This window comes from Danio rerio, chromosome 23 (genome assembly GCF_049306965.1).
Source record: "Danio rerio strain Tuebingen ecotype United States chromosome 23, GRCz12tu, whole genome shotgun sequence".
In the NCBI taxonomy this organism is placed as follows: domain Eukaryota; kingdom Metazoa; phylum Chordata; class Actinopteri; order Cypriniformes; family Danionidae; genus Danio; species Danio rerio.
This window is the reverse complement of record NC_133198.1, coordinates 10,353,189-10,378,785: the sequence shown is the minus strand read 5'-3', so window position 1 is coordinate 10,378,785 and position 25,597 is coordinate 10,353,189. Positions and strand designations below refer to the sequence as shown.

At 35.4% G+C, this 25,597-nt stretch overlaps 1 protein-coding gene across 1 annotated transcript; it reads left to right on the top strand.

Moving 5' to 3' along the window:
• The first annotated feature begins 7,239 nt into the window (after window positions 1-7,239).
• krt8 (keratin 8) lies at window positions 7,240-11,869 on the top strand. Its single transcript, NM_200080.2, is given in 9 exon segments — window positions 7,240-7,709; window positions 8,830-9,038; window positions 9,557-9,617; window positions 9,701-9,796; window positions 9,895-10,059; window positions 10,150-10,275; window positions 10,378-10,598; window positions 10,951-10,994; window positions 11,095-11,869. Coding segments are annotated over 9 exon segments (1,563 nt in total). The 5' UTR covers window positions 7,240-7,313; the 3' UTR covers window positions 11,340-11,869.
• The last annotated feature ends 13,728 nt before the right edge of the window (window positions 11,870-25,597 follow it).

The window sequence follows — 25,597 nt, the reverse complement described above, 5'->3', positions numbered from 1 at the left end:
TACCTATTAGGTATTTATTATTATTATTATTATTATTATTATTATTATTATTATTATTGTTTATGTGAACTTGTAGTAACAATGAATACAAGTACAACAGTTATTAGCTGCACACATTAATTAATGACATGTGACAAACACTTTTTTGATGCGAAATTAATTTAAATAGCTCGTTATAAATTTTGAAAATCCAGCCTAATTTTAAAACTCAAAAAATTGCTCAATACTAATCTTGACACACATTACAGTGTAAAGCCTGTAACAGGGAATATACAAGAATTGAAATTCAATAACTTTTAAGTCCTTTTTTAAGCCGACATTTTAACTTGCAGTATATTTATTAAATACTGATTAAGAAACCAATCCTTAACTAAAACATTTTGTCATAAACTGAATAAAATGCTAATCAAGTTGGTAGCGCCTATAGTAGAGCAGGAATAACAGTGTTTCCCTGCAGTAAACAAAGCAACATGATGTCAACTCTAGCAGGATTTTATCGATTTCCGAAAAACTTCACAACATCCTCATATTTAAAGATTACATTTAGGCAAACTTTAGCATACTGATATAAAATGTAATACATTATAAAACAGCATTTAAGACTTTTAATACTTTTTAAGGGCCTTAAATTTCTCTTAATTGATTTATCAACTATTAATACTTTTTAAGACCCCACGGACATCCTGCGTAAAATAGCCTACTATAAATGTGAAAAGTTGTTACATGTCATTTAACAAACCATTTAATTTCCTACAAATTTTGTCAATTAGCACGGCTGATAATTGGATATTAATTAGATGATATTATTAGACTGCTGTCTAGCCGCCAGCCAATCACTGCAATGCTGATCATAATTTGAGGATCAATAGATCTGTCCTTCACAACAATCGCGAGTGCACACATTAATCTCAGATCAGTATATCAAGATATTTTTTAATTGATTTGCAAATTTGTTTAAAGAACTAAATTAGCCTAAGATCAGTTATCATGATTAAAGATCTGCCAAATTATCTTGCATCATTAGGCGAGGTATAAAGACAGACGCCTCCAGGTGTTTTGTCACAGATTTGAAAAACAAAAAGCGAGAAATGAAGAACCATAAACTCATGTAAAGATCCATTTGAGCATAAAAATGGTTCCTCAGGTCAATATAAATCTAAATAGAACTATTTTATGTGCAAAGAACCTTTAAATAACCATCTTTTGGAGTGTAGTCAAGTTAGAATCCAAGTGCAGCAGGAATATCCTATTACAAATCTTATGATGACACCCTTTAAGGATTAGTTCACTCAAAAGTGAAAATTACCTCATCGTTTACATTCCCTGCTGGGGTTTTAAACCTTTCTTTTTCTGTTAAACACTAAAGAAAATATTTTAAGCAATGCTTGTTGCTGGGGCCTATTGAATTCCATAGGGGGGGAAAATGAATTACTATGGAAGTCAATGGGTTCCAGCAACCAGCATTTTTCAAAATATCTTCTTTTGTGAGCATAGGAACTCACACACAATTCTTTAATGTTGTCCTAACACAAATCAATCAATTAACTAACTTGTTTTTACAAATTTTAGTGGATTGAACTTAAAACTATTAAGTTGCCCCAAAAAAAACTCAAGAATTGTGTTGAATCATCTTATTTTAAATAATTAATTTGAACAAGCAGCAATCCTTTTTTAAATTAGTGTGTAGGGTGAGTAAAAATAGGCAGAATTAAAATTCTTGGGTCAACTATCCCTTTAATAGACTCAAATGCATTATGAAATATAGGAGCTTTGTTTCTCATTCACACCAAAGCTTGAAAAAATGTTCAGCAAGATGTCCTGATAATTATATACAGACAAGAAGAGCTGTAGAAAGGGTCGGCATGATCACTATGTGATGGTAAATGATGGTTTTCTTTCAAAGAGTGACATTCTCACTCACTGTACCCACCTAAACAAAGCAACCTTATAATTACACAGTCGTCAGGGCACGACTTGCAGATTCATAACTTTGAATATATGTTTTGTTTTCATGTCGATTGCAAGATAAGATTGAGGGAAGGACAGCAGAATGTCCCCGGACAGTTGAGAACAGGGCAGACACACCTGTTTTGACATTTTAGAGAATGCTAGAAAACATTCCTGTCCTGACTACTGTTTAGCCATGGTCCACTTTTGCAGTTCACCGGGCATAAATGCAAAAGATGTACAGTATCACATTGTGTCTTACAGAGAGATATTGTTGTAATTCACTTTCTGGGCTGACTGGGTGACTCATAGGCACACTGTCATACTAAAATATCTCAGTTTCAGTGGAAAGCAAACATGAATGCCTCCTTCGGGGCTGTCATGGTTGAGAACATTAAATGAGGCATTTTAGAAAGCTGGTACAAATTCTTATAAACAACTAATCTAATACACCCTTGAAGCAAGCTTTGCTTGAGAAACAGAAGTGTGTTAAGTTATATGAAACATGGCAAAAAGAGAATGGTTTTAATTAAAAATTTATTTATTCATTATTCACATTATTTCACTGGAATGTCTTTTGTTGTTATTTTTGCCTGCTCAAAATGACTATAGTACATTTTTATTGTGATTTACAAAGGACGCTCACTGAAATGTCATTCAGTGTAATGCAAAGTAGTTTATATACCAAATTGATCTCTTCAGACATTTTTAGAGCAAGAATCACTTGATGACATATTTAAAGACTATTATAAGATCACAGTGCTCCCCAAAATACTTGTTTATGGTCATTTTACTTTGACCATTCGCTTATGATCACTTATTACATGTCAGAATAGGTATGTTTTTAATTTTTACATGCATTTACCTCTTACATTAAATGCTAATTAAACGTGATTGCATGTGATTACACATGTTATTCAAAACATGAAAAGTCTACTTGCAACTTCAATATGCTTCCTATATGTATAAAATCACTGTAGTGCATTTAATTTGATGCTGACACCAAAATGGCTCAGTTATTACCTATATATTAATATTGTTTTTTCTAGATTACTTTTAATTAAATATCTACAGTATTTATGATCATTATTTTGCCTTGTTTTGCATGAATTAATTGATTCTTATTTTCAAAATGCTATTTTAAACATAATACATAAAGGTCTTATTATTACACTGCATAAAACAATTGCTTTTCTTACATTTTCTAGACAAGCCAAACATATGGTTTTGTTTTAAGAAATAATATGCCAAACTTAAGTAAGTCATCCCTTAAAATGAGCAAAAACAATCTGCCAATGGGGTAAGCAAAAAAGAAAAAAAAATCAAGATTATTTTGCTTACCTTGTTAGCAGATTATTTAGCTTAATATTATGTTAAACAATAAATAAAGATCTTATTATTGCACAGCAAAAAAAAAAAAAAAATGCTTTTCTTACTACGTTTTTCTAGGCAACCCAAACATATGTTCTTGTTTTAAGAAATGATATGCTAAACTTAAGTCATTCCTTAAACAAGCAAAGTAATCTGCTAATGGATTAAGCAAATAAGAAAAAAAAAATACTAGATTATTTTGCTCACCTGGGTGGCAGATTATTTAGCTTGTTTTAGCAAAGACTCGCTTATTTTTTACAAATTATTTCTTAAAACAAGACAGTATGTTTGGCTTTTAGAAAATGCTTCTTGATTAAGGATTTTTTTAGATATTTGGACTATAAAAAGACAAAAATCCTAAGTAAGAAAAGCGTTTTTGGCTTAGTCCCTTTATTATCTGGGGTCACCAGTGAAATGAACTGCCAACTTATTCAGCATATGTTATTACGCAGCGGATGCCCCTCCAGCTGCAACACATCTCTGGGAAACATCCATACACACTCCTATACTTCAGACAATTTAGCCTACCCAATTCACTTGTACCGCATGTCTTTGGACTGTGGGCGAAACCGAAGCACCCGGAGGAAACCCACGCGAATGTGGGGAGAACATGCAAACTCCACACAGAAAGCTTGGCCCGGCAACTTTCTTGCTGTGAGGCGGCAGCACTACCTACTGCACCACCGTGTCGCTCTGTGATTACACGTTATTTAAAACATGAAAAGTCTGTACTTGCAACTTTAATACGCTTTCTATATGTATGAAATCACTGTAGTGCATTTAATTTGATGCTGACACCAAAATGGGATGGCTCAGTTATTACTCATATATTAATTTTGTTTCTTCTAGATTACTTTTATTTGAATATATTGCATATACAGTATTTATGATCATTATTTTGCCTTGTTTTGCATGAATTAATTGATTCTTATTTTCAAAAAGCTATTTTAAACATAATACATAAAGGTCTTATTATTACACTGCAAAAAACAATTGCTTTTCTTACATTTTCTAGACAAACATATGGTCTTGTTTTAAGAAATAATATGCCAAACTTAAGTAAGTCATTCCTTAAAACGAGCAAAAATAATCTGCAAATGGGGTAAGCAAAAAAGAAAAAAAAAAACAAGATTATTTTGCTTACCTCGTTGGCACATTATTTAGCCTAATATTATTTCAAACAATAAATAAAGGTCTTATAATTGCACAGCAAAAACAAAATGCTTTTCTTACACACATTTTCTAGACAAGCCAAACATATGCTCTTGTTTTAAGAAATAATATGCTAATATGCAGATTTAGGATTTTTTTTTTAGATATTTGGACTGTAAAAAGACAAAAATCCTAAGTAAGAAAAGCATTTTGGCAGTCTAATTGTTTAGATTCAATGTAGACACAATTACTATCAGGCATGTATGCAAATACAGCAGTGTATTATATCTGCATGGAAAAAGTGAGCCTGATCAAGTTTTCCCTGGTTCCTCTCAAAAACAATAGCCGGGATTCTGTAATCTTAGGAAAGGCCAGCGCCTAAAGATATCATGACTCCATGACTGAAAACCAATGAAGATGATGAAAGCAAAGATGATCTTAAGATACAGCTGATTAAATCAGACACTTGTTGTAGATGTTCTAGCTTGAAGTATTATGCAGTAATAAAAAGTCATCACACATTGCTTAAGGTGGCGAGATTTTTTGTCACGTTTGACACGTGCGAGTAATTCCTGTTCAGTAGAAACTCAAGTGATTTTACTTAACATTTTTGTCTTCACTAATGACGCCTTTGAAATGTAAAAGCTCAGGCCACACCTGATGACCCAACCATAGAAACACCTGGTGATGAAATAAGTGGTCAGTGAAAATAGACTGCGCTGGAGGAACAGGTCAAGGCAGGTCTAATTTGTTTAGACAGATACTTCAGTACTTGTAGAATTCAGTTCATTGGTGGGCGGAAGCCTGTAAATGCCCATTACTTTATACTGTTTAAGTCCAAAGCACTAAAAGATTGCAAATCTTCAAACAGACAAATAAAGTAGCATAACTGAATCTGAAGAACATCTAACCCAGATATGCCCAAAATACGACCCCATGTGCCAAAGTTGGCCCATTGTAACCTTTGATTTGGCCCACCATCCATCTGAGAAGAGAATGAGAATGATGAGCGCAAATGCCTTTAACACAGAAATTGTCATTTCTAATTTAACATAACATTCTTTTGTTTCTTTGTTTTATTGCTGAGCTACAAAAAGCAAACTAAAATGAAATGTTTCAAATAAATATTGTAAATGAATCTAATTTGTAACTCGATAAAGAGAGAACTAAACAGAAGACATTAGCGAGCAAATCAAGGCAAAACTAGCGTAATTCAGTTGTAAATGAGATGGGTTTTGTTTTTACTGTAATAACTTTATTATAAAATGTAAAATACTATATACTGTATTATTTAATACAAAGCAATGTTTTGTAGTCATTTTTAAATATTATTAAATAAATTAGGAAATCACCCATGGCAACTATATTTACCTTCGGCCCACTAGCCTCAATCAAGATTGATTTTTGGCCCTTTGTAAGAAAAAGTTTGGGCGCCCCTGATCTAACCTTATCATCCAGCCTCCCCTGTATCATAAAATATCACAGCACTTGCCAAAACTCAAGCCTAATAAGAGCCTCATCATTTTAAACCGTGTTTTAAAAAGCAAACCTCTGGTTATTTAACCATTAACACAGCACGAACATAAACCTGGCTAACTTTATGAGGCCTTTGGAATTCAAGGGGCTTCAGGTCCTTAGAGCTGGGTTTTAAAACCTGTCAAGTATTGCTTTACTGAGGCTGAGAAACTATTGGTGGTCCAGTTTCAGGTAGGACTGTTCCTGCTTGTCAAGTTAAATATTACATACTATCATATTCCGCTTAAATATCCATGTGTTTATGCTGTAATCATACACTGTAAAGCCCAAAAAGTTAAGGTAACTCAAACCATTTGAGAAAACCGATTGCAACAAACCATTTAAGTTCAAAAACTAATCCTAATGAGTGCCGTGAACTTAATCCATTTGAGTAAACAAATACATTTTAGCACACTAAAGCTTAATAAATGAAGAGTACCCAAACCGTTTGAGGAAACCAATTGCTACAAACCATTTGAGTAAAAATAAAAACTGTGTTCTGAAAACAAAAACTTTTTTCAAATGAGTAGAATTAACTTTCAGTAAATTTTGAGTTAACTACACTCATTTCATTTAATAAAGTTAAGTGTTGGGTGTTATAGTGTAATATTTATAGTAGAGAATGCCTCATATCTAAAGCTAGTTGGCTGCTGTAGGTAATGATAAAGCATAACTGGAAGCCACATGTTCCTCTTTGTACAGCTTCAAGTGCTGAGAGTTAAAATATTTGAGCTGTCAAAGGTTTAGAGTGAAATTCAAAGCCCTCCAGATGTCTTATTTGAATAGGCAAATCAATAGATGCATGCTAGTTCAGTGTGAACATTCATTGCCTTGTAGATCCTGGCCTTGCATTGAAGGATTTCAATACTAATGTTTAATTTTACTGACATACAACGTTTTAAAATGTTGGTATTTTGGCTTTTATTAAAAGTGTGATTCATTTTGTACAAAATAAAACAAGGTATATTAACTTGAACAAACTGAGGGAGGGTCACTAGTTTTTCAAGCACTTAATTATCCCAGAAAATGTCTGTTTCTGGTCATATTGAATTACAAAAAAGATCCATGTACTGGTTAGACTAGGAATGCAGGACAATGTTGGATTGAATTTCAGCCACACCCACCTTCTACACCTAAACACCGACCAATCAGACCCCTCCTTTGGCTCCACCCACTCCGTGTCCAGCGCATAAAGAGCAAGACAGAGTCAGCCGTTCTCTCTATCTGCTCGAGTTTCTCCAGCACAGCAGACAAGGCTCATATCTGCTGCTCTCGCTCCCCCTTTGCTCCAGGTCATTCTCTACAAGACAGAAAACACACAAGGCAGGATGTCCACCTACAGCAAGAAAACCAGCTACACCGTCAAGTCTTCTTCCTCTGGATCTATCCCACGCAACTTCAGCAGTTTGTCTTACTCCGGTCCCAGCATGAGCCGGCAGAGCTACAGTGCACGCAGCTCCTATGGAGGTGTCAATCGGGGCATGGGAGCTGGAATGGGAGGTGGTAGTGGCTTCATCTCTAGCTCTTCAGCCTACGGTCTTGGCATGGGCATGGGTACCGGAATGGGTGCAGGAGTTGTGGCACCAATTCAAGCAGTCACCGTCAACAAGAGCCTCCTGGCACCTCTGAATCTGGAGATCGACCCCAACATCCAAATTGTCCGCACCCAGGAGAAAGAGCAAATCAAGACCCTCAACAACCGCTTCGCTTCCTTCATTGACAAGGTAGGTTTGACATTTCTTTTTTTGGAGTTACACAAGTGGTCAGTATGGTCAGAAAAGTGGAAAAACTGACTGCGTTCTTGCTTAAAAAGTCTGTAAAAGTTAGTCTAGAGTGGAACAGAAACTATATATTGGGTTTAAACACTTGAGAAAGTAAGGGCGAGTAGAAAAGGGTGTGTGCATGGTCAGAGTGTGATGGCTTTTCATTTAAATGAGATGCCTTGAGGCGCTTCTGAAACCCTTCTGAAGAGTCCACACCCAAAAAAGGACGCCCTGCAGGACCTGAAACCTGTTTTATACATCTTATCATTACAAGCCATGCATTACATTTCCAGAATCCAAACAAAATGTACAATCAACTAAATGTCACATTCTTTTGTAGTTAATATTTAATTTGAAGAACCAGGGTCATGTGCTGGATAGTACTAGATAGATTACGTAACAGCAAGGCAACAAGAAGAGGAAATATTCTGTCACACATTTAGCTCTTAAGTATTTATGTCCTTCCTCTTAATTATAATAGTCTCCTTTGCCTTGCATTATTTGATTAACGCTCCATCTGTTTTGAATATGACAGATGATCAGTAAAGTCAGCTGGCTCAGTGACACTTTTACTGTAACCTAGTTGTGTGTTCAATGTTCACCTCGAGCTGTTAAAGTCTTATCATGGTATTATTTGCTCTCCGCCTGTCGTTTACACACTCCTTTAAAGGACTACAGGAGATCAGAGCTGGTATCTTCCTGCTATCACTTAAATATTAACTGAGTGGATCAAAACTTCTTTGATAGTCTCATTTCAGTCTATAAAAAGAGATATAGTTATCCATACTAATGTCCTACTGGAATATGCGTCACCATTTCCAGAAGGGGGGGGCATTACAAACTGAAAACACATGCATCCCTTGTTATTTAAGGAAAACAGTGCTTTCCTTTGTGAAGATCACTTAACCACACAAGCAATATGTTGGCATATGGTTGCACTTCTAGAACCCTGATTCTAAATTGCCTCTGCAGCATCGGTCTGGGGGTGGGGTTACTTTCTGAAGTTGCACTTACTTCCAAGTATGGTTTTCATTTGTGCCTGGATTGAGACAAAACCTTTATTCTCATTCTGCCAATGTAGGTACGTTTCCTGGAACAGCAGAATAAGATGCTGGAGACTAAATGGAGCCTGCTCCAGAACCAGACAGCCACACGCTCCAACATCGATGCCATGTTCGAGGCCTACATCGCCAACCTGCGCAGACAGCTCGACAGCCTTGGCAATGACAAAATGAAGCTGGAGGCCGACCTGCACAACATGCAAGGTCTCGTTGAGGACTTCAAAAACAAGTGCGTAAAAGTCTCATATTGGTTAAAACCTGGTCAAAGAAGGCTTTAGTGGTGTACTTCGTAGAATAAAAGAGGAAAGGCAAGGGAAAACTTGTTTTAAGGTCTGATGGGAATAGACATAATTCATAATCCAACAGGGTTTTAGGCAACTGATACACAACCATAGTCACTCCCTATACTTGCCCATTGCCCAGCCTTTTTCAGATTTGAATCATATCATAGGCATTTCACTGAATAACATAATATACCATTGAAAAACAACTTTGTGCTGCAATTAAATGGGCGTCAGCATGATTCAGATAGATTTACACCAACTGAACAAACATCAACGCAGCACCTTTCATGGATCTCTAGACAAATCTGATTAATAATGAGGCCCATGAGAGACAAAAAGTCGATCCAGAAATAGTTCAGCACTTTTTGTGACAAATGTGTAGCACTGCTGCCCTCTAGTGTACAAAACTCATTTAATAGACCACTATAACATCTAACCTTTCTGTTTCTTCATCTCTCTTCAGATATGAGGATGAAATCAACAAGCGCACAGAATGTGAGAACGAGTTTGTGCTCATCAAGAAGGTTTGTAGACTGCCTCTTATACAAAGCAAACTGTGTTTATTACTCCAAAATCCCTTGCTTAAATCTTAAATTGCTTTTTGTAGGATGTTGATGAGGCCTACATGAATAAAGTTGAGCTGGAGGCCAAGCTGGAAAGTCTCACTGATGAGATCAACTTCCTCAGGCAGATCTTTGAGGAGGTAAATTATCACTGGAGAATCCCACCAAATATATGGTTCACTGATGTGAGACAAATCCCATTTTAATAACGTTGCTTTCTCTCGTTATGGATTTATAGGAGATCCGTGAGCTGCAGTCTCAGATCAAGGACACCTCAGTCGTGGTGGAGATGGACAACAGCAGGAATCTCGACATGGACGCCATCGTTGCTGAAGTCCGCGCTCAGTATGAAGACATCGCTAACCGAAGCCGGGCTGAGGCTGAGATGTGGTACAAGTCTAAGGTAAGCTACCTTTCAAGTCAATTCTTATTTTAGCTGTTCTCAACTGTTACCATTGAAGTTCATAAGATGTACTCGTTTTTTGTTCTTCAGTATGAGGAGATGCAGACATCTGCAAACAAATACGGTGACGACCTTAGATCAACAAAGACAGAAATCGCTGACCTTAACCGCATGATCCAGAGATTGCAGTCGGAAATCGATGCAGTAAAAGGACAGGTACGCAACTACAAAAACTGCAAGATGTCAAATATTCTTTTCAGTATTATGCAAGGAGTGAAACTGATCTTTATTTTTTATTATTATTTTTCATTTCAATAGCGAGCCAACTTGGAGAACCAGATCGCAGAGACAGAGGAACGCGGCGAGATGGCAGTAAGAGATGCCAAGGGCCGCATTAAGGACCTGGAGGATGCCCTCCAGAGAGCCAAGCAGGACATGGCACGCCAGATTAGAGAATATCAGGACCTGATGAATGTAAAATTAGCCCTAGACATCGAGATCGCCACCTACAGGAAGCTCCTGGAAGGAGAAGAGGACAGGTGAGTTCAGCAAATGCACACTTGCTGTATAGAATCAATAATCCTCAAGTAGCTGTGGCTCACAGCTAATTTGTAACAGCTAAGGGGAGTTGTTGTACATGACACAGAGTTCTATACATTTACTGTAAACCATGTCTTCAGGGCTTATTGCTTTTACACAATGGTAATTTCATTAAAATAAATTTAAAGCAAATGTAGTTTCCTTGGGTCAGTACCAGGCAACAGTCACAGGTTTATGTTTGTATTTTACCACAGCTTCAAACATAGCTCAACCAATCAGAACTATAATTGCTTCATAATTTGAGATTTCTGTACAAGATAGTCATTGCTTTTCCCACTCTTTTTTTAACAGACTGGCAACTGGAATCAAGGCCATCAATATCTCAAAACAGAGCAGTAAGTTTGACTCCTTTCAAGACTCTTCCTTCACATAATAATTCAATGCAATGAACTGTCCTCTACAGAATCTACATCTTACATCTTTCTGTCCCGATAGCGAGCTATGGTGGATATCCTATGGAAAGTGCCGGCAGCAGCTACAGCACCTACTCTAGCGGTTACTCCAGCGGTTTATCTGGAGGATATGGTGGCGGATACAGCGGCGGATACAGCGGTGGCTACAGCTCAGGCAGCGGCTACAGCGACACCGTCTCTCAGACCAAGAAGAGCGTCGTGATCAAGATGATCGAGACCAAGGATGGCAGAGTTGTGTCCGAGTCCTCTGAAGTAGTCCAAGATTGAGCAAGTCCTTCCCCCAGTTGTGTCCACTAAACGTCACGCCTCTTCATGACCTTCCCTCTCAACCATTATGGCTGCGGCCCAAAGCTCTAGACAGAAAAGCAGCCATAAAGCAGGTTGAAAGCCACTCACACTGACCAAAGAATTCCAGAGGGACCAAATAATCTCACCGCTCTTGTCGTGCCTTAATCCACATCACTAAAAACACACGTCTTCAGGCCACCGCACCGCACAACTGTCTTCATGTCTTACCTTGCACAACATGGCACAACACGTCTGTAGGCTGGACAATCCTCGATGTGCCACTAACTGCAGCTAGCCGTTTAGCTGAATTGCTCAACATGCTAAGCAAATGAAGGGATATGATTGCATTTGTGCTAAATTGCTAGCATGTTAGTGGTAGATCCATGCGGTTCGCCTGTTTATTAGAGATCATTTCATTGTACTTTTGGCAAACGAGAAGTTGCCCATTGTGTATCCTTTTTTCTTAGGTGCTGTTTTTGCTACCGAAAATAAAAGTGTTTACCTAAAAATGTATCTTACTGTCTTTTGTGTTTTATTCAAGTGTTAGTTTTCTTTTCAAATAGGAACATATATTTTGAGTCTACTTTTTACCATACTTTTTAAGAAATGTAATAAAAAGTATACTTGATTTGTTTTCTTATAGAGAATCCTAACTTAAAATTGGCACATTTTTCTATTTTTGACAGAGATATAGCTAACACTTTATTTTTATGGTCCTTTTGAGTATTAGTAGACCGTCTGCTCAATATCTGTGGATACTGCTCCTTCAACAGACATTTAACTGACTATAAGAAACTTTGCAAATACGTCAACTTACCCTATCACTAACCCTAACCTAACAGTGGACTTATAATCTAATGAGAATTAGTTGGCATTTAGATGCAATGTAACTTAAATTCATCAAATGGGCCATCAAAATAAAGCATGATCGAGAAATATTTTTAGTGGAGTTGTAGCATATTATTTTTTATTTAATTTTATTTTTCAAATATTTTTACACACTGTCTTACATGTTCAAGTTTCTATAATGAAAAGTGACCTTTGAGATGTGTGAAAATTAACCTGATCTTTGCTGGTGTATTTATTGCAAATACTTACAATAAGGTTTTAATAATAATATTCATTCATTCATTTTCTTGTCGGCTTAGTCCCTTTTTTAATCCGGGGTCGCCACAGCGGAATGAACCGCCAACTTATCCAGCAAGTTTTTACGCAGATGATGCCCCTCAAGCTGCAACCCATCTCTGGGAAACATCCACACACATTCACACACACACACACACACACTCATACTCTACGAACAATTTAGCCTACCTAATTCACCTGTACCATATGTCTTAAACATACATTTAATTTATAATTAAAACAATTAGCTTTCTTAATAATGCAATTAATTATTATGGGAGCATTAAGTAGACCCAAGTTTGCTGACATGCGGTATGCTGATATGTGTTTTGCAGATCTTCAACAGCAGTTAATGGATGTTTATGAATATCTTCTTTTTTAAGGGCCATAACCCTGTAAAGATATACGTGTATTCTCAGCCGTTATGACATTGTTGGGGTATTTTCGGTAAACTGTAACAATATTTAAATACTGTAATCTGTATAATACAGTAAATCAACTCTAAAACGTCGTTTCCTCTACTCTGAATAGCATGAAACAGTGGTGTTGTTTGATAGGCTAGCCTTTACTGTACGCAGGTTAATACAGTAGTATTGGAGTTCACTGTCATCAAAGGCAAAAGTACTGGGCGTGGTGCAAAGATTTGGGAAGTACATTTGAACTGTCGCAAAAAAAGCTTAATTTTTACTATCTTCTGCGGCCATCTGGTGTTCAAAATGTCGAATAGCACATAACAAATTACAGTCCTGATGTACTAGGCTTAAAACCAAAAGTTAAACATGTTCACCAAAATAGTAGCCTAACATGAAACAAACTCTGGTAGACTCCAGTATGTTAAAAAATGTGTTAAAAATAACACATATTTACTACATTACAGTATATAGCTACAACGTTTTTAAACATCCCACATGAAAAAGTAGCAGTATAGTAAATACCAGGGGCTAGACCCCATTTCCAGGGGCACTTGCCCTAATAGGCTAATCGCCAGTAAATGCTTTGAGATAGGTTACGATTTACTTTCTATGCAAGTGTATTTATTGAGAGAGGTAATCCCAGAGTACAGACGTTGTTCTATATGTGCAACCGAACCAACGCTGATGTAGTTAAAACAAAAAGCAAACTGAGCATGTGCGAAAGAAAACACCCGCGCGCCTCACGCACCGCTCCTTCTTGAGGTGATGCTGACGCGCTGCTCTGCTCCCGGTGAAAATACCGGTTGTGAACTGTCATGCACGCTGGGAAAAAAACGGCGATACAGTCTTTTATGCGAGGGGCGAGGGCCGTGTCGGCATGCAGTGAGTTCTGCAAGTTGACAAAACATACAAAATAATGTAGATAGATTATATCTAGAAATTTTAAAATAGGCTAAGTGCTGGTGAAATAGAGTTGGGCTTTAATGCCTACTCTTAAACTCTTATAGGCCTATATACTCTTATAATAAATAGTTTCTTATATTTATGATCTCTAATGATTTAGTTATTGATTTAGCGAGTGACATTTTTGAGTATCCAGTCCCCATTTTTAAATAAATAAATCGCAAAAATGTGCAGAGAATCTGAAATTATTCACTTTTGCCACGAGGCCAATAGAAAACTGACTTTCTCATTCAACAAAAAATATATAAATATAAGGATTTTAAACTGATTCTGATATAAAATGTATTTTTCTTTATTAAGCTAGATACAATAGCAACAAAAACACACAATGGAAATATGATAACATAAACTAGGTGTGTATTTGCTTTATTACAGGCTGTCGTAAACTGATTGGCAATTCAATTATTGGTAACTGCTGCAGTAACAGCGATCCATACGATGGCCAATTAGCTTGAGTCGTTGTTTATTTAAAGTCGATTTATTATTTCAAAATTGTATTTAAATGCATAATTAGAAACATATCTTGGCTTGGTGAAATTAAGCTGCATTACTCACCCCTGTAGAAAACACTTTTTCTTTTTTTCTCCCATTCTCTCCCAGTAGCTGGCGTGCACAGATCAGTAATGATGACTGGTGAAGTATTTACACTTTTGATTAAATTAAGGAAAGTAAAAGTAGACTGAATTAAACCCATTAATGAAAGAAAATAAGTTTAGATGATTAGTAACTGCAAATATGCAGAGGTCTAAATAAGCCCATACTCTAAATAAATAAATAAATAACACATACTTTCACATTACTTTCCTTAAATAGTAACTAAGTAACACATCTAGCTACCTTTTTAAGTGACTTTAGATTGCAACGTATCACTTTTCCCTCAACAGGAAGAAGTTCCTTAGAAAGGAAGTGGAAAGCAGTACTTTGAGAAGCCCTGCTGCTGCTGAGCTTCTAGAGCACCTGCAGTCCAGATACTGGAGCTCACCTGCACTCGACTCAACTATGATGCAGCACCAGGTGAGTCCTCATTCACTGTCAATCTGTGCTTTTGACAAATAAAAAGTTTTGGTTCCCTTTGGATTACGCCTGTTTCACACTCTACATGGCATTCATTGTGATTTGAAGTCAAAGTTTTTAGCCCTCCTGTAAATTTGTTTTCTTTTTCAAAATTTACCCAAAGGATGTTTAACAGAAAAAGGAATTTTTCACAGTATTTCCTATAATATATTTTCTTCTGGGTAAAGTCTTGTTTATTTATTTATTTTTGACTAGAATAAAAGCAGATTATATATATATATATATATATATATATATATATATATATATATATATATATATATATATATATATATATATATATATATATATATATATAAACATTTAAGGTTAATATTATTAGTTCTCTTAAGCAATATTTTCTATTTTCTGTCTACAGACCAAACCACTGTTTTACAATGACGTGCCTACTTACCCTAACTTGCCCAATTAACCTAGTTAAATCTTTAAATTGCACTTTATTTTCAAGTTATATGTGTTGTGACTATCCTTAATTGAAATTTCAAGTTAGCCACATCTTGGGTCTGGTGAGGGGTTCCTTAGAAAAAAATACATGGAACAATAAGTCTTCATTTATGGCATTCATTGAGTTAGTTGAACAAAAAAAAAAAAAAAAAAAAAAAAAACTGATATGAAATAAACAAAATCAAACGACTTTGGCCATCAAACTGCAAGGGGTGCAAATCTCCAAAATAAAAGTAATCAAGATTAACAACACAAACCTTTAAATAAAATAAACAAATGTCTCCTATACAAAACCGGCCCCTAATTGTATTTAAACTATTTTAAAAACAATTAAATAAAGTTATCGATGGAGCCATGTCATATTTACAATGTGTTTAAGTATAAATAATTAAATAACAATTTACCTAAAATAAATTAATACTTATCTGCAGTTGTTCTTAGAAGAGAAAAGTTGACATCAACCCTCTAATAGCAGACATAACTTGGTTATGGGTCTTTCTAGGATGTTAGTTTGGGTTCTTACTTTGACAACTCTTACCATATTTGTCAGGCATGACCTTTTCAATTCTTCCAAGTATCCAAGACCCACGTGGGGCAGTTGAATGTACTACCAATACAATATTACCAACTGCAAAGTTCCTTCTTGCCTTGTTCCATTTTTGTCTTTCTTGCATGAGAGGCAAAAATTCATGAATCCGTCGTTTCCAAAATATGTCTGCCAAATACTGGAATTGTCTCCAAGTGAGAGGCTTCCAATCTAGAGGATCATTAGACACTGTAGATATTGGGTTGACTGTTTAAAATAGCCTCTACTTCACATAATACAGTGTGCAGTCCTTCTTCAGTCAGAGTTTGCTGTTTTAGCACAGAAAGTATTTGTCTGGTAGACCTGATGAAGCGTTCCTATATACCCCTATGATGCGATGCTCCAGGGCGCTTGAAACATCCAATTCCATGATGACACAAGGTCTTTTGAATGTAACTTTGGTTGAGGGCTGCAATGGCTTTCCTTAGTTCCTTTTTTGCACCCACAATATTTGTGCGAGTGTCAGACCTTATGTGCTTTACTTGGCCTCTTCTACAAATAGAATGTCTAATGGCTTGGATGCAGGAGTCAGTGTCCAGTGAATGAGCAACTTCAATATGATGATCTCTTCTAGTCATACAAATAAGTAATACTCCATAATGTTTCATTGTAGTCCTTCCTTTTTTAATTCCAGTAGGCCCAAAATAATCTACACCAACATTGGTGCAAGGGGGTTAATCAGCAACTAATCTTTCTTGTGGCAAATCGGCCATCTTTTGTTGTTGTATGTTGGCTCTGCTTCTTCTGCACATAATACATCTAATTATATTTTACGTGCTGCAGAGTTGTTATTGATAATCCAAAACCTTTTACAAAGTTCTGAGAGCATGAGATTTCATCCTGCATGACCCATCTTCTCATGTATGTGCCTGAGAATTAAGAGAGATATGAGTTTGTTTAGGATAAATAGCACAATGGTTTATCTTTTCTGGAAGAGCAGCTTTAGATAGACATCCTCCTACACAAAGGAGTCCATCCTTGAACACTGGATCAAGCTTGTAAATTGGACTTGTCTTCTTGATTTCTCCCGATGATTTCTTGGAAAATTCTTCAGCAAAATGTTTAGCTTGAATGTACTAAATAACTGATAGCTCTGCAATCTCCAAGTCTGAAACACGTAGGGCCCTATCATACATCCAGCACAATGCGGCGCAAGGCGTGAGGCAATTTTTGTTTGCTAGTTTCAGCTCAGTTTGGCGCAAGAGTCATTTTGAATTTTTGCACCACGCTATTTAAATAGCAAATGCATTTGCGCTCAAATGTGCGCCCATAGGCTGGTTTAAAAAAGGAGGTGTGTTAAGTCACAATGCTGGCATGTTGCTATTTTGAGGAGCTATAATAGATTGTTCAATAAACCAGATCAAAGCCAGTCTATAGTCCAGTGCAGCTTGGAGTCTTTTCTCAAACATTGCTTAATACACATAGGATGTACAGCAATACACAAATATCTTTACATATGAAAAACAAATAATGGTTTCAAATATTACAAAAAGTGTTATTTTTTAGCCTACATAAATATAAAAACCACACTTTCATGCCTTCTTCATCTCGTGAGGCTTTTTCAGTATGTTTATAACAATTTACTTTTGTATAATGTTATTATTATTAACTGTATTATATATTATATGCATATTTATATTTGTTTTATTAAAACAACTGTCAAGTGTGAAGTGTCCACCTGTCAGATTTTAGACCCTATAGGGCACAGCATGTGTATTAGGATATAACTATTAGGATATAAGTTTTTTGGGCACAATTCATTATTATTGTTCATTAATTAATTTGCTGGAAATTAGAAATTAATTTAGAAATAGTTTTGAAACAAATTTTTTCGCTTAACAAACTAAATTAATTATGTATAGGCTAATGGATGTCTATGTGTACAACAAGTTTCCCTAGTCACGAGAGTGAAAGTGAAAGTAAAGAATGAGCAGGCTCATCTCTCATTCTCGCGCTGTAGATGCTCTGTTTAACTGTTTTCTCATTAGTGAAGCGTTCAGTTTTCCCACTTACAAAGTCCGCCATGAAAAATAAAAAAATTCGCTATGGCGCAATGCAACTGACTCTTAAAGAGAATGGGAGATGAGACTCTGATTTGTTTATTCTCAAAACACACCTATAACTTATTAAAAGAATGAGCTCAACCCTGTTAGACCAACTGCCATGGTGCAAAGTGGATTTTTCCGTCCTTAAAATAGCAAACGTGGATTCAGACACGCCCTTAATGCGTTTGCGCCCTGCACTTTGCACTTTGTGCCTGGATCATCAAAATAGAGCCCTTAGTCTTTGTTTACCCAGTAAGATCTTGTTCTGCTTGCCTTTTTGTTGCTCCTTTTCCATGCTTCGTGTAAATGGTTTGTAGTGACTGAATGATGAAATTGGATTCTTTCTTTTGAGAGCCAGTTCTTTTAAGATATCTCAAGTACCAGGCTACTGTGACTTTAAGCTTCATCCAACTTGAAAAATAAGACATCAATTTGTCTGTTGGGCTGATTTCATCTTGAACAATTACATTTGCAGTTATCCCTTTCTTTACTGATGGAGCATCTTCACACAAAGAGCGAGTTCCTGTAAGAAATCCTGAGGTACAATCCAATTCTGATTTTCAAAATATATCTTCTATTCTCCACGAACTTTTTTGAATTCTGTCCTCTGGAAACATCATCTGTGAGGTTAGTTTGTGTGTCTGTATTTTCCACTGTGATCATTTTGTAGATTCTTTCATCAGATTCACTATTATTTCCACAAAGGTGTGGAATCTTGTATGCTAATTGGCTATGTATTTCAGAGCAGATTCACTGTCTGTCCAAAAAACGGAAGTACCCAAGCTCATTTGAAGTTTGGTCTTGATTAGCTTATCTACCTTAGTAGCTAGTACTGCTGCAGATAGCTATAGTCTAGGAATTGTTACCTTTTTAAGAGGGGCTACTCTAGATTTTCCCATCAGGAAGGTAACATGCACCACATTCTGCTCATTGAAACGCCTCAAATAGCTCGCAGTTCCATAGCCTTGCTCACTTGCATCAGCAAAGTGGTGAAGTTGCCCTTGGATATGATTGCCAAAGTTGTTGGGTTTCATACATCTGCTTGGAAATTAGTTATCCACTTCAGATCTTCCTTCCATCTATCCCACTTTCCATCCAAGCTCTTTGGAATCTCCTCATCCCAACCTACATCCAGGGCATACTCATACTATGTACAATAGCCTTGAACCGGGCCAAAGCACGATTGTCCCCCCTCTTATCTCCCCCGATGGCCTGCACTCACATTACATTCAGGCCTGAGCACGCTTACGTCATCGATGATGCGCTATTCAGTAGAGAAGCACTTTTGCTCATCACAGTGGAGATTTCTTTAGTTATATCGATTTAGTCGTTTGGGATGCAGTGACACGCAGTCAAATATTTCGCCAGATCAGACAGATTAGCACTTTTGACGCTCATAAACAATCATAAAGTCCTTGTGCTGCAGGAATTAGGAGGTTTGCTGAAGGTGCAGCTGTCGTGCAGAGAGGGGTTTGCATCTTTAATAATCTACGACAGTTCCTTGAACAGTAAGAATGATAATAAATCCATATGAAACAATCCCATAAGTCACGTCTCGTCTTCAGTTTAGAGCTCTGACGCACTTTGCACTCACACTACAAGCCTATCGCGCCTGAGCCCAAGTAAACTATGCTCTGACATACCTCTTCCAACCGGGCCAGGGCCGGCCAAGTAAACCGTGCCTGAGCCTGATTCAGAGCACTCACACTTCTCAAAAGATCCTGGAAATGGGCCCGAGCGCGGTTCAGATAGCATAGTGTGAGTTGTGTGATTTCTCTTTAATCTTTTGCAGCCTAAATGGTTTAAAATTATTTAAATAGTATACTTTAATCAAGATTGTAGGTGAGCCTGGCTTCCCAAAACATCTCTTTTTGAAGCTCACGGTCACATCTTATGCTGCTTTCACAGTTATAAAATCACGCAAAAAAATTGTTATCTGATGTAGGCCCAGGGTGGGCCAAGTTTCTGATTGTGTGGTCCAGGCCCATCTTTCATACACTCTAGCCTGAGTTAGACTAATATGAGCACATAAATATTTCTCTTATAACAGCGTTGTTGGTATTTGTTTTCTTCACAGGGGAAGAAAAACAGTTGTAAAATATGAACAATAACATATAAACAACACATACATTTTTAGAAAGGTTTTTATGTTTATTACCAATCAACAGGACCCAAAGTATACACACCATAGATAACGATTGAGGAAAAATGGAAAATGATGCATTTAAAAGGTAAATGCAGCAAGATTTCAAAATATCAACATGATATTTACACATCCCATCCCTGCACTATATAAAATAATCCTTATAAATTTGTATTATAAACTTAGCAGTATTAATACATGAACTGATGTCTGATACAGGCCTATCAGCTGCTGCAACATCGCTTGTATATTGTTTATAATTTTTTTCTTCCGTGTTTATTTGGTTTATTCGATTCCTTCATTACATCTGGCAAAGAGGACTTTGCCTTCATTTGAATGTTTTATAGGAGTTTTCAAATAAAAAGCCCACAGCAAATGCTGTATATAAATAATATAACATTTACAGCTCTATTTGTTATTTAAGATTCTGTTTCTAGATCATTAAAATTTTTATAACAGCAAATTCAGTAGAAATCCCCTCGATAACATGCCGAAACTCAAAATGTCAGAGACGTCCTTTAAATCAAGTTCAAATAACCTTACAGGAGATCAATGTGGAGATCGGCTAACATTAGTTTTGTCTTCCTAATTATTATTGTTTTAATATTAAACTTGCTCTATTTTAGTTGTAGTAAATAAGTGTTGTTACTGTGATTGCTGCTGTCTGGTTCTGAAGTGACCCATGGTGTACGTCATATTATAGATACAGTAGATGCCTATGGTGTGAGTGGCATCTATTCTTGAACTTTTTTTTTTTCATTTAAACTTATATCCACCTAACACTAGGTGGCGCTATAGTAAAGGAATTGATACATTTAAAGTTATACCGTGTTATGTTTAAATGATCAGAAGTCAGAATTTAAGCTATTCCTCTTAAATCCAGTGATCACCTTTTTTTTTGTTTTGTTTTTTAAAGGAAAAAACTTTGCCTTAACTTGTCTTATTACATCACCTATTTAAATGAAATAAGCCTACTTAATATCGCAAAGATTGTCAAAAATGATTGCAAAAAAGCCATTTAAACAAATTATAAAAACAGATATTCATCAAATAATTTACAGATCAACAAAAATTACCCATTTGGCTAATTGTGAACTGCAAGTTCAAGCCTGACGATGATTGTGAGAGACTGATACTTTCTCAGGACAGATATTAAATGTTACCAAATTCTGGCCCTAGAAGGAGCTGTAACAAAAATTGTTCACATATTTGTTTAACAGTTTCTTAACTAATTAGATATTTAAACCACATTGTACAATATCCAAAATCTGCATAAAGAACATTTTACCCTTGTATATTAAAAATGAGAAATTCCTTGAAATTTCAAACTACAAGGGGTACAAAAATGCTGTAATGAAAAATATATATTATTGCAAGCAAAAATAGATACAAATATTACTCTGATAAATTCAAATAAAATATAAACATTTGCTCTTTCAGGGTAAAATAGCCTAGCAAAACATTTTATTATTTCTAGGTATATACAGTATCTAGGTCTGTTTTTAGTTTAATATTTTTGTATTTCTATAGATGTGAGTTGTTTTAAATCTAGCATTTAATAAATATGAATTAAATATAAATATGAAAATGAGTATACTGTACATTCACAAATGACTCATTGTATAAAATTCTTATATAGTATAATTTAAACCAACACAAATCTTAAGTTTTTTGGGCAACAACTTAATTGTCCAATGTTCAATCCACTAAAATTTGTAAAAGTCAACTTAATCGAATTGTTTTGAGGCAGCATGAAGGAATTATGTGGAACCCAGCATGTTTTACAGTGTAAAAAGCCACAAATGTTGGCAATGGTGAAATATTACATGACATTTCACATGTTGTATTTTTTTTATAATCATCCCAAGCTTATATTCACTGCTGCACTCAAAGTTTAAAGCATATCTGTCATGAAACAGCGGCGTCTAAGTTGCATTTGCATAATCGATGATATCTGATGCTTCATTTTAGCATAGAAGCACACTGAGAAATGACAGAAATGAGGAAATTACACTAAATGCACCTACTTGAAATTGTCCATGTTTATAAACTGTGCAAGGGTCATACATGAAAATGAAAGATGAAAGACTGAAAAATGGGCAGTGATATTAAGTATGTAAAGCAAGCTTGAGAGTTTCCCATGCGTGCTGGTTGATGTGAGCTGGCAGGGCTGCAGGCGTCACGCTGTAGGAATGAGCACTGTTTGTTTCAGGTGATTGACGTTTGGCCTGTGGCAGTGCTTGTGCTTGATCAAGCTGCAGTGCCATAGGAGAATTCAGTTCTGCTGATTGAGGATCAGTTAGAGGTCAACACTTCTAATAGGGCTTATCAGGAGCCCCGAGTTAAGTGCATTTCTTAAAGATGCATTTTTTTCATGTTATTTTAAATGTTTAATTTACCTTTTTTTTCTTAATTTTTCCAATTAATCTAAAATGTAATGAAAAGATTAATTAATACACCTAGTTAATTTAAACGTATATGACCTGAATAATAATATTATTAATAATTAATAATACCTTCAAAGATTTTAAATTCTATAAAAAAATCTTTATGTAATAATCTGCTAGTTTTTACCCTCTCTAACAGTTATTACAAAAAATCTATGCAATTCATATGAAGCTGCATTTTCTTTATTTTTTTCAAAATTTAACACTCTACTGCAGAGTTCACCAATCTCATTCCTGGAGGTCCGGTGCCCTGCAGGGTTTAGCTCTAACTTGCCAAAAACACACCTGCCTAGGTGGTTTCAGCATACCTAGAAAGACCTTGATTAGCTTGATCAGGTGTGTTTGATTAGGGTTAAAGCTAAAATCTGCAGGACACAATACCTCCAGGAACAAGTTTGGTGATCTCTCTTTTTTAATCCATAACAAGAACAATAGCATACAAAAAAAAAAAGAGGAATACAATGTTTAGATTTTTTCACATCAAAGGAACAAATCAGTAGACAGAAATATATTTTTTTTAATTACAGGGGATATATAAATTAGAAAACATTTACATAAGAAAAGGATTCCAAAATTGCATACATTCTTATACCTTTTTTATTTTTTGTGTCTTTTAGGGTTTTAATATAATGCTTGAGATCAATTTTAAACAAATAAATATTAGGCTTATCATTGGACTATTTTGGTATGTGTACATGGTACTTCCCATATATTCTCATTAAATTAATAAACAAATTTTGCTCCAAAGTTTTGTTATTATTGTCGCAAATCCAAAAAAAATATCTTTAAAAGATAACTGAGTTTTAAATTTAGTAACTTTAAATATAAGATATTCAACATCAAACCAAAATATTAGGGTATATGTGCATTCAAAAAATAGATGTTTTATCGATTCCTCCTCTAATTCACAATTAGAAAGTGCACGTAGATTCCATGTCTTTAAAACTAAAATTTAACAACTTTCACTAGATAAATTTAATGTATTAATTTATAGTGACTTCTTTAACTTTATTAGTGAGACAGTATTTACTAGGTACGTTCCAAACTTTTTTTTTCACTTAATTTGCTCAAATGAGGAATTCCAAAAAGTTTTGCTTTTAGGCAACAATGTGGTTCTGCATAACTTTTTAATATGACAATTATTAAATCTATTGTCTATAATTTTCGCACCATTGATACTTAACTGATTAGTATGTAAAAGATTTGATATATATATATATAAATTTTATTTTGGTAAAAATAGTATTTTAAAAATAGTTGTCTTGACATTTATTTAATTAAATTTTTTTTTTCAGTTACATTTAAAAAAATAAAATATATCAGTTGTCTTGACCTTTAATAAAAGCTATTTAATGCAATAATTCAATATTTTAATAATGTTTAATTTATTTAAGACAAAACCTGTAAGTGAATGTTTTCATTCATTCATTCATTTTCTTTTCAGCTTAGTCCCTTTATTAATCTGGGGTCGCCACAGCGGTTTTACGCAGCTGATGCCCTTTCAGCCGCAACCCATCTCTGAAAAAGTGAATGTTTTTGACTATTGAAAAATCTAATAAATAAAGTTGTACAAGAATAAAATATATTAGTAGTTTTGGCATTTATTATGAAATATTTTCAAATCATCCTTTATGGATTTAATGATGTTTTGTGAAAAAGAAATTAGCTAGCTTACTAAATATAACACGTTCGTTCATCTCCTTAAATATAAATAAATATTTAAAAGTAAAAAAAAATTAAAAATTGACTTTAATAATCAACTAGCTGACTAGCCAGCTATATTGACCTTTCCTAATTCCTGTGTTCCAACTGTCGCACATTGTGCATGCAGTTAGGTTTTAACGATATTGGAAAATTTTTATTTTGCTATATAAAAACAATTTCACCAGATGACTCAACATCTCTATTTGAAAATAATTTATACTGTTAGATTGATTGGGTTGATTCTGCAGTGAGCGTGCATCTTCATAAAATAAAACAATTTATACAATTTTTGGGGTCCTCTGACACATTTTCACTCTTGTCTGTGCTATTTGCAGTCTTTTTCTGTATTTGCATGTGTTGTGAGTATTTACATGCATGTGTTTAGTAAGATATTGATAAATTAATGTTTATTATTTGCATCCCCATAACATCTATTGATCTAGAAACTTTTTGGTGTCCCCCGCTGCTGTCTGTGCTTTTTGCAGTGCATTTCTGTAGTTCTATAAATATATCTATATATATCTATAAATATAATTAATAAAAAGAAACAATGTTATGTTTTATTGTTTCCTGAGTCCAACAGTATTCATGTACAGGAACTGAATGATGAAAATAAAAACAGTTCAATAAAATTTAACGTAATTAAGGTCACGAATGGTACAACTTCTTATACTGAATACTTTTCATATCATTACACAAGGCATCAGGGTCATCAAGGTCACCGTTTCAAGCCTAGGCTGGGTGAGTTGGCACAGTGTAGAGTGTGCACATTCTCCCTGTGTTGGTGTGGGTTTACTCTGGATGCTTCGGCTTCCCCCTCAAGTCCAAAAACGTGGTATACTGTAGGTGAATTGGGTAAACTAAATTGGTTGTAGTGAAAGAGTGTGCATGGATGTTTCCCAGTGATAGGTTGCAGCTGGAAGGGCATCAGCTGCATAAAACATATGCTGGATAAGTTGGCGGTTTATTCCTCTGTAGCGACCCCAGATCTACATGCATGTTTTCAGCTTCAGTCATATCTCAACCCACTGAATACAAGAATTCACAGAGGACGTGTTCACATACATGTGTCGATGCAGTGTTATGTAAAAGCACTAATGGCTGAAGGGTCAATAACATAGCTTTGACAGATGTGCAGCCTGTCAGTGTAAGAGACAAGAAAATATATATTTATTAAGGCAAGTACGAAGCTTATACCCTGCAGTACAGAACAGGTTTAGGCAAAACCTCACAGCATACAGTACACACAAATATACTATGTTACGTGACAGACCCTGACCATATACCTCAGGG